The sequence below is a fragment of the Rhinolophus ferrumequinum genome, chromosome 16, assembly GCF_004115265.2.
Source record: "Rhinolophus ferrumequinum isolate MPI-CBG mRhiFer1 chromosome 16, mRhiFer1_v1.p, whole genome shotgun sequence".
Lineage (NCBI taxonomy): Eukaryota > Metazoa > Chordata > Mammalia > Chiroptera > Rhinolophidae > Rhinolophus > Rhinolophus ferrumequinum.
Window position 1 is genome coordinate 233553 of NC_046299.1, and position 10165 is coordinate 243717.

Genomic DNA, 10165 nt, shown 5'->3' on the forward strand with positions numbered 1-10165 from the left:
TTAGTAGAACATTGAGTCTTACCGGCAAACCAATCTCATGATTTATTCTAAAACACAGGGAGAGACTGCAGAGCGGCCCCTTGTCTGCAGGACCCAAAAAGGTTTTAAACCAAAGACTGGTCCAGTTTTGGAAAAAGGACCCGAGTGAGCGCAGCTCTCTGTCGGCCTCAGCTCCTCCTCCGAGTTCTGGGAGCGCAGGGCGCCTCCGGGAGCAGCCCCGTCTGCCCCGTTCTGTCGGAAGCCCTGCGCTGCCCAGGCCCTCCCGGCAGTGCTTTTCCCAGGTCCCCGGTCCCACGACGATTTGCGGAACAAGTGCGGAGCGGGAGAGACACGGTGAACCCAACACCTAGCGACAGACTCCGCACTCCTGACCAGGAGCCATCCAAGGCGCCCCGCCTGTGTCCCAAGCCCTGCGTCGAAGGCGGGTAGGAGGTCCGTTCCGGTCGCCATCCCCGTGGCCCCGCCGCTAGCCAGGCACCAGGCCGTAGGATGTCCGGGTAGCGCGAGGGGCAGCCCCTGCCCTGGATGACACTCGGCAGCTACAAGTGCCTGAAAAGCCACCCGGGGCCAAGGGCACTGGGGACCCACTTCAAGGCGATAGAAGCCGAGTAGCCAGTCCAGGTACGGGGTCCGCCAAATGCGGCCCCCAGGGTTCGGAGAGAGTAGAGTCTGCGCCAAAGCAGGCACGCGCAGAGGGTTCCAGCTCAGGGCTGGGGCGCAGCGAAAGAGCAGCGGGCGAGCGACAGAGGGGCGACAGACACTGCTAGAAGCGCCGGCGCCACGCATTTGATCGCGCCAAGCTCTGCGCAGCGAAGGATCCGCGCACGGTCGAGGGCGGGCGGTCTGACCACGACTCTACCAGACCATGCCCGCCGTTGGCTTCTCCAGGTGGTGAGGCTGGGGGCAGCTCCGCGTGCTTCCGGGGTACCCCAGCAGCCTCCCGGACCAGAGGAGAGCGGGCCAGGCTCGAAGCGGTCTGGAGAGGCAGGCGGGCGGGCGCACTCTGGGAGCCGGACAGGGGCGCGCCAGAGGGCCCGGGCCAGGGGTGCAGGGTGCCTGGCAGCGGCCCCGCCCCTCCCTATCCGTTTCGCCCCCGCACCCTCCACCCCAGCAGCAAAGCCAATGGATGCCTAGGTCCCTAATGCAGCGAACGCGGCGATTGGACAGCGGCTCATGAAAGGGGCGACGCCTTTTTATAGGGCACAAAGGGCGGGGTCGCCGCCAAAGTCCCCAGCAGTCACACGACTCGCTGCGACACTTTGCATCTGCCGGGCCCCGCCAGCCCCGTGCCCGCCGGCCCGCGCATGGCTCCGGCGTCGCTCGTCATGAACCTCTCTGGGCTCAGGACGTGTGACCGGGACCACGCGGGGCCCGGCCGGCTGCCATTCAGTGTAGAGTCGCTGCTGGAGGCGCAGCGCGAGCTGGCCGCGGAGCCCGCGGAACCCTGGGAGGAGAGGCCGCGGGACCCTGCGGAGCCCCGGGCCAGGTTCCTTCCTGCCGCCCGCTCGTCCTCCCCACGTAAGTGTCCTGTCGCACGGGCCTGGGCCGCGAGAGAGCCCGCCTGGCTCAGGCTCGAAGGACCAGGGCGGGAGGGGCGCTATCGCTCGTAAGTTCGGAAAGTAGCTACTAACCGCCCGGCCTGAGAGCGAAGAAAGAAGACCCACCTGAGGTCACCCGAAACCTTGGGTGAGCGCAAGCCCTGCAGCTGCTTCGCGAGCAACCATGCTTCCACCCTATTCTGGGGGCAGTCGGCACCCTACGGCCTCGCGGCTTCTTGGGGCCCCTCTCCCGGGGTTCGTCTCTGCGATGGTGAACTTCCGCTCCGCGGAGCCCTAGCCGCCGCGCTCACCGCTCAGTTCTGGCGGCGGCCTCCAGCCCAAGCTTCCCGCTTCTCCAAGTGGGCCGAGTTCCCTCCTCCCTGGAATTCTCCTCCCCCATACCCGCGCCGTCTTCCCGGTGCCTTGCTTCTCTTACTCCTGGGGCGTCTGGGGTCTCCTCTCCTCGGAGGGCCGCGGTCACAGAGCCGCGAGGGGGATCCGGGAGTGTCGGAAAGGGGAGCGCGCTGCCATCATCTGAGCGCAAGCTTTGTGCTTCCCTTTCCTTCCAGGCGCCCCCAGCCCTCCACCCTGCACCCTCCGAAAACACAAGAACAACCGCAAGCCCCGGACGCCCTTCACCACCGCGCAGCTCCTGGCATTGGAGCGCAAGTTCCGCCAGAAGCAGTACCTGTCCATCGCCGAGCGCGCCGAGTTCTCCAGCAGCCTGAGCCTCACTGAGACGCAGGTCAAGATCTGGTTTCAAAACCGCCGGGCCAAGGCCAAGCGGCTGCAGGAGGCCGAGCTGGAGAAGCTGAAGCTGGCGGCCAAGCCGCTGCTGCCCGCGTTCGCCCTGCCCTTCCCCGTGGGCACCCACCTGCACTGCTCCCCGGACGCTTACGGCGGCGCTGCGGGCACCCTGCCGCAGGTGCCAGGACTCCTCGCCCGGCCGGTCACCGCCTATGGTGTGTATTACCTCTCCTAGGGCGGCCTGGACACACGCCAGCGACCCGGCGGTGGCCTGGGGTCCGCCGGGAGGGCGGGCGCAGGGCGGGGAGATGGGCCCCGCTGGGGAGCTACGTCCTGGCCGCGCCTCGGTCCTCGCGGAATCTGCCGCGTCTCCTCGGTTTTTTTGTTTTGTTTTGTTTTCCAGAGTTTTTTGTTTTTGTTTTTGTTGATACAATGTTGTCATTGATGCCTAGATCCTATTTGTGGGTGTCTTACAAATATTTAAAAACTTTTAAAATCATGTTCGTACTAGACAAACTTTCCTTAAAGACTGAGAACGTAGTTTCATACAGTACCTGTGGAACGGGCCGAGGTAGAGCTTCGTGTTTTGTGCAAAGCTGCCGATAAAGCGTTTTGGAGCATACTGTGCGGATCGCCTGGAACTCCCTTCCCGCCTGTAACTACCGGCTCTGAGAACTCCCGGAATTGTTTGGGACAAAGCAGTGAGAAAGACCGTTTGGTGCCAGGACGCCTAAGTGAAACGCGCGGAATGCTTTCACTAAGCTTGTCACCGTCGTGGCAGAAAGGGAACTTATACGTTTATTTTAGGGAATCTTTTCCGTGTTTATTTATTTTTTATTTACTAGAGAACATGGGGGAGCCTGAGGCGAGATGCTGTCTGTGGGAGCACGTGTCAAGTGCAGTGTGTGTGAGTGTGTATGGAGCGTCTCTGAGTGTGTGTGGGGTTTGTAAGTGTGAGTGTGGGGGGTGTCCACGCAGGGAGGCCGGCGGCAGAGGCGCGGACTGGGGGTGGAGCGCGACCGCTTAGCTCCGCGGGCCGCAGACCCCGAGAGACGCCGCGGGCTGGCGGGCTGGGGAGCAGTTGCCGGCTTGGTCCTGAGGGCCTCGCGCTGCCTTGGCTGTTTCCTGGGCGCCGAATGAGGAAAACGGCGGTCTACCTTTCCGGAGGTTCCGCCGGCCGACCCCAGCCCTCCTACTCAGGACTGGGACAGTCAAGGTCCCAAAGGAAGGATGGGACCTGCACGCGTTTCCCCTCCCAGCCGGGATGGATCCGATGGATCGCAAGGCTTCAGACCCTGCTCCCGCCCGCACCCGCGTCGGAGCTGCAGCGAGGAAGGGGACTCGCAGCTTTTCTCTCCCTGCAGGGGCCGCAGGTCCCTGGCGCTGGGCTGAGTCCGGCAGCCCCGAGGGGAAGGCTGAGGGGCTGCCCCACAGGAAACCGCTCAGAGAAGTCCCTAAGTCAAGGTCTTGTTGTACTAACTGGCCTGTTAGTAGCCATCCTTCTCCCTGTGTTTCCTGGAAAAATGAACATTCAGTGGTGTTTACAGGGACACTGATCCAGTTCTTGAAGTGCGAGCTGCGGAAAGTGAAGGCTGGTGATGAGCAGGGCCCAGGGGGCAGCAGCTGCCCGTCCTCCCCAGGTGTGCAGGCATATCCCAAAGCACTGCTGTTTAAACTCAGAGCCCAACTCCAGTCACAATCATCACCGGGACAGAGCCACCCTGAACACATGGCCAGAGAGGGCGGGCAGGGCCGAGGGGATCGCAGAGCCACAAACCACCACCAGCCGGCCATCATCTGCACCTGGCAGACCTTGTCTGTTGCTTTTTAAAGCCACACAATACTTTGATCTAGTTCTCACACCTGAGGTTCCTGAGAGATGCCCACTGGGAAAGTCAGGATCAACTTGTACAGCCAGGACAATGCTCCCTTTGCAAATAGTCTGAGGACTGCTGATCTCCATTTCTGACCAAGACACCTGTCTGGGGAGGCTCCCCCCCACGTCCCCCACTGGCTGAGCTGGTCGGCCACCCGAGGGTGAGTGAGGCCTGTGGGGGCCCCTGACGTGTGACAGCCCCCCAGCTGAGCACTCTTGTGGTTGGGCTGGGCTGAAGTAAACTTGTCTAGACGAGGCCTCTCCCGCACTTCCAGCCCCCTTCTTCCTGCACGGTTGCTGCCTGTCCTCCTCTGATTGGGTGCCTGAACGCCTTGGGCCAGACTCCACACTCTGCCCACCTGCCAGCCATCTCCTTCAGCCAGTGTGCTTCCGAATGGAAGGTCTCCAAAGCCCCGAGGCTGCCGGGAGCCACCAGAGCCATTCACACACCACGACCCTCGTTGGAGGACAGACACCCCGAACTCCAGAGTCCTGCCCCCCTCCAGGCCCTTTCATCTGCTCCTAGTGGACTTGGAGACCCCAGCCCTGTCCCTGGGAAACCACCTGGACCAGGGGGACAGGAGAGCAGTTCAGGGCAGACCACAGCTCTTTGGGGGTGCAGGGGCCAGTTGGTCTGGAAAGGATTAGGACGGCGTTGTGCAATGGGGTCCCTGGGTGACCCCTGGTAGGACCAAAGTGGGGAGAGTGGGACGGTGGAGGACCCCAGACAGACGACACGTGCCAATTGGGTTTCTCATCAGTCTCATTAAATGAGTCACATAACAAGTAGGCCTTGCTGGTGTGGGTGACCAGAACCCTACCTGAGCCCTGGAACACAACCCTGGGCTCCTATGTCAGTGTCATGTTGGAAAAGGGAGCAGGGCTAGGCTTGGTCAGGCTCATTCACTTGGTTCCTGGGCCCCTAGGGTCCCTTCCTGGCACATCGTCAGCCCTCACTAGCCGTGGTACCTCCCGTACCAGCCTTGCCTCCGGTCCGGGGTGTTATCTTAGCCCACCCCAGGTGTGGACCTCAGGCCATAGGTCCTGGGCCTGTGGACCACTCAGAGTGGGGGGGCCAGCTCAGTCTCGGTCAGTATTTCTGGAGGAAGGACAGACTCCCAAGATCTGACTAGAGTTCAGTTGGTCATAAAGAAGCAGTTGTCTGGAGGCAGGGGAATTCCTTGTGTGACTTCTAAAAATGTGACACTGGGGGCTTCTTAAGCTGGGTGTTGGGGCTGCGGTGCCTACTGTCCCCACCAGGAGATGTGGTTTTGCAGACGCTTTTGTATGCATGAAGTATTTCATGACAAGCATGCACTACGGGGCAGAGCTTCATCCCCATTGACTAAAGGCCATTTCTGCGTCACTAGCTCTCAGCTGGGCTCTTCGGCCCCAGTGCCTCCCTGTCCTAAATCTGAGTGTCCTCAGGAAGTGCTTCTGTACAACGGGGCCACACTGTGCCTTCCTGCTGTGATGATACATAACGCTATCCAGATGGTCTACAGTTGTGGTACTTTCATCTTAACTTTTAAAGCATTGTCCCTTTTACCTCAACATACACTGTTTTTGCTATTTCTGATATTCTGTACTGTAGGCTGTATTTCCAATTAGACCATTAAGAAAAATAACCATGGGGCTGGTCCAGTGGCTCAGGTGGTTGGAGCGCTGTGCTCCTAACACCGAGGTCACCGGTTCGATTCCCACATGGGCCAGTGAGCTGCGCCCTCTACAGCTAGGATTGTGAACAACAGCTCTCCCTGGAGCTGGGCTGCCTGAGAAACTGGAGGTTGGCGTGTGCTGCTGTGTGCTGCCATGGGCTACCATGAGTGGCCGGTGGCCAGCGTGAGTGGCCAGCAGCCGGGGAGAGCTGCCGTGAGCCGCTGTGAGCGGCCAACTGACGACTGGCAACCGACTGCCTCAGCCAGGGGAGCGCAAGGCTCATAATACCAGCATGGGCCAGGGAGCTGGTTCTAAAGAAAAAGAACTATGTGGCATAAGCTGACATGGCCAGTGGTGCCAACATTCAGAGGCTGTTTTTTTCCAGGTTGTACTTGAAATTTTGTGCAATGAGGAACCACATATTCACCCCTGCCCCAGTGAGCCTATTTTCATGTGGGTTGGTGAAAGCTGCAGGGGTGTGTGGGGGTGCCAGAGCCCTAGGACCTGCAGGAGGCAGGGGAGGCCTCACCTTTTTCTTACCTCGGTGAGCAGTCCTTTGGGTTTTCTGTTAAATGGAGCCAAAACTGAACAGTGACACACACTTATCTCTCGTTCTCGTCTTCACTGCCTGCAAACCTGGAAGTGGGAGGGAGGACGCCCCATGGGGCAACAGTCCGTGAGCCTTGTCCTCTCCGTCTTGGGTGGACACTTGAGGCACGTCCTACAAGGCTCCTCACCGGTTTCCAGGACGGACGGAGCCGCACCTGCCCACAGAGGGGCCACTCGAACTATGTACCCCTGGGTACACCGCCTTCCTTCTTTCACTCTCCCCAACTCCTCACGCCTATTACTTAGGATCAGTTCTCAGAACAAACCACCTTCGTGAAGCCCTAAGCTCGGGCTCAGCTTTTGCAGGGAGTCTGCTGAGTCAATCAGACCAGCCTCAGTACCTGGCTGTGGGCACACTTCCGTCAGGAAATGCCCAGCGCCTGGGTCACTCTTTTGCCATCAGCACTTGCTTTGACACCACCACTCAGTTACCACTCCAACAGTTCTTGCAGGAAAAGTAGGAGAAATTCTTTATTTTTTTTGATCTCCCAGTTTTAATATGATATCTGTTCCTGATATCCTCCCAAAGGTAGACAATGAGGTTTTAGCTTTTTTTTTTTTTTAAGGGGAACAGGACTTTATTGGGGAACAGTGTGTGCTTCCAGGATTTTTTTCCAAGTCAAGTTGTTGTCCTTTCAGTCTTAGTTGTGGAGGGCACAGCTCAGCTCCAGGTCCAGTTGCTGTTGTTAGTTGCAGGGGGCGCATCCCACCATCCCTTGGAAGGCGTCGAAAAGGCAACCTTGTGGTTGAGAGCCCACTGGCCCATGTGGGAATCGAACTGGCAGCCTTCGGCATTAGGAGCACGGAGCTCCAACCACTTGAGCCACCAGGCCTGCCCCTGAGGTTTTAGTTTTAAAAGAATCATTACGAGCTCATGGATTTAAACATATTTGACATTTCGTTCGAGTGTAGTTATTATTCTTAATGCTCCAGCTGTGTGGCCGTTGGCCAGGAACCTCCTGACAATGGCTCCCAAGTTCGCCTGGAGCATTCTTCACTAACATCCTGATTTCTGAAGTCTAACCCAGGCTTTCAGTAGAGCGATTGATTTAGCAAATGTGGAATACGCATTATGACTTCATAGCAACACTTCTAATTCAAATTTAGGACTACAGGGTTTTTTTATTCGCTTCATGGATCTTAAATCTACATCTTTTTACCATGCCAAAGAATGCCAGTCTCAACAGTACTCGGCTGTCCTGGGATTTGGGTCATCTGAGTGGTTTTCAGTCTTTAGCTATTAAACATGTTACTGAATAAACTACCTTTTGAGTAGGTCTTTTGAATTTTCACCACAGCATGTTCAGGACACATCCCTAGAAGCAAGGCTGCTGGGTCAGGGTGAGTGCAGAAATGACTTTGTTGGCTTTGTGACACTCCCCTCGGGCTGCAGCATTCAGCCTCCCGACTGACAGTGGATGGCATGCAGTCTCCCCACAGCCGAGACGACAGAGTGCCATCAAACCTAGGATTTTTGTCAACTGGATGTATAAGAAAGGGTGTCTCGGTGCATTTTCTATTTCTCTTGCTGTGAGTGAAAGAAGGGGTCTGTTTCTATCACTCAGATGTTCTGCTTTGGCTAAATGTTGTGTTAAGGCAACACATTATGGATCAAATGGGTTGGTAGTGAAAACTTACAACTAGTAATTTATTTTAAAGTGGTTGTAGGTTGGGAGCACCTCCAGTGACAAGTCAGAAGCCAATACTAGTATTTTTGGGAAGAACCCAGAAGTGACAGGAAATTCCAGAGGTAAAGTTCCAAGACATATAAACTCATAGCCAAAAATCATAAATTCACTAGGAAACAAGGCACCATGAGTGAGTCAGCAGAAAAAACAGACAGAAGAATCCAACCCACTGTCTTCAGATACTGATATTATTAATCAGACACTATAAGTTTAATATGCTTAAAAAATAAAATGGATTGAAAATGTAATGAAAGTAAGCTATAAAAATCCAGCAAATTAGGGGCGGCCGGTTAGCTCAGTTGGTTAGAGCACAGTACTCTTAACAACAAGGTTGCTGATTCAATCCCCACATGGGCCACTGTGAATTGCGCCCTCCACAACTAGGTTGAAACAATTACTTGACTTGGAGCTGATGGGTCCTGGGAAAACACGCTTAAAAAAAAAAATCCAGCAAATTAAAAAAAGCAACATAGAACTTATGTAATTGAAAATCATAATTATAGTAATTAAATGTTATAATTATAGTAATTAAACTTCGACAGCGCATTTGATACAGCTGATAAGAAAATCAGTTAACTGAAAAGTAGATCTGAAGAAATTATCCAAAATGTAGCAAAGACACATAAGGAATGGAAAATACAAAAGAGCTAATAAGAAACACAGAAGACAGAGTGAGAATGGCTAACGTAGAGTTAGTTGTTCTGGAAGGAGAAGGAACAGAGGATGGGTACAGGCAACATCTGAAGAGATAAAAACCTAGATAAAAAGCCGGTGAAGAGCGACCAGGGTGGCCAGGTGCCCCACCACGGCAGAAAGACAAACCGTCTGCTCAAGAACGAGACTGACGGCTGAGTTCTCGCAGCTGCGATGGAAGCCGGAGGCAGTGGGATGACACCAGTCCATGCTTGGGGACAACACTGCGGCCAATCCTGCATCTTTCAAGAACAAGACCGTAAAACACTTTCAGGCAAACAGAATTGAGAACATTTGTTACTCCTGATTGTCACTATAGGAAATTCTAAAGATACCTGGTAGGCAGAGGAAAGTGTTCCCACATGGAGGGTCCCAGAGGCCAGAAGACATGACCGGCAAAGGACGTGCTGACACGGGTAGAGCTACATAACACTGACCGCAGGGAAACACAGCACTGATGTCTTGTGGGGTCAAGGACAGAGTCTAGGGGACAATGCACGACTCTCAGAGTGCATGTGCCACGCGAGGTGGGGGCTGAGAGTCCATGGTCGTTGTCCCATTTGGGGGAGGAAAGGTGTTGATGGATCTTAGACCCCAACACGTTAAGTATTCCCATTACAATTTCGCGATGACTACTGAAATAGTAACTAGAGGAAGCCTAAATTCCCAAATAACGGAATGAGAAGAGCAGCGCAGCCATCTGAGATCAGGCACAAGGGGACAGAGGGAGAAGGCCTGACAGGGCACGGAGCGTTTGCAGCCCGGACTTCAGAGGACACACAGGGACGCGGACTCCAGGTCCAAGGGAGACTGAGGAACTCAGCACGTGCTGGTGGGACCCGCGGTCACTGTGTGAAAGGTGACACCGACATCCTGCCGTTCCCACTCCCGGTCCCGCGGGGACCGGGCACTGCTCACACCAGCTGGAGAACCTGGGTCACCCCGACAGGTCCTGGTCTCCACATAAGAAGTGGGGAGTTTCACATAACCCTAAGGGTGGTGAGCATGCATCCCAAGGTGAGCAGACCAGCGCCAACTTAGTAACCTCAAGTGCTGCGAGCACGTGCCGGCCAGCCCTGCAGTGTGACCCATGCCCTGCAGACCAGCTCTTGTCTCCGTCCTCAGAGTCCCCAACACTGTGACACGTAAACCAGGCCCAGGTTTTGCAGCAGAAACATAGGCACCTCCTCAGAACTGGTGTTTCATCGCTAACATTCTTCACACTGAAGTTTTCCATTCCTTGCTTTTCAGAATAACGGAAACATTAAACAAGTAGCTTCCTAGGTAGGGGTGACGCTACCATTGAGCCCAGGACTAACAGTGGAACAGCCTGCGAGGTGGTGAGCACGCGTGTG

General features: G+C 55.8%; 1 protein-coding gene across 1 annotated transcript; it reads left to right on the forward strand.

The window, feature by feature from the left end:
* Window positions 1–1196: 1196 nt before the first annotated feature.
* LOC117035744 (homeobox protein MSX-3-like) lies at window positions 1197–5845 on the forward strand. The gene is made up of 2 exons (XM_033129728.1): window positions 1197–1518; window positions 2108–5845. The coding sequence occupies exons 1-2, from the start codon at window positions 1305–1307 to the stop codon at window positions 2518–2520; spliced, it is 627 nt and encodes a 208-aa protein (XP_032985619.1). The 5' UTR covers window positions 1197–1304; the 3' UTR covers window positions 2521–5845.
* The last annotated feature ends 4320 nt before the right edge of the window (window positions 5846–10165 follow it).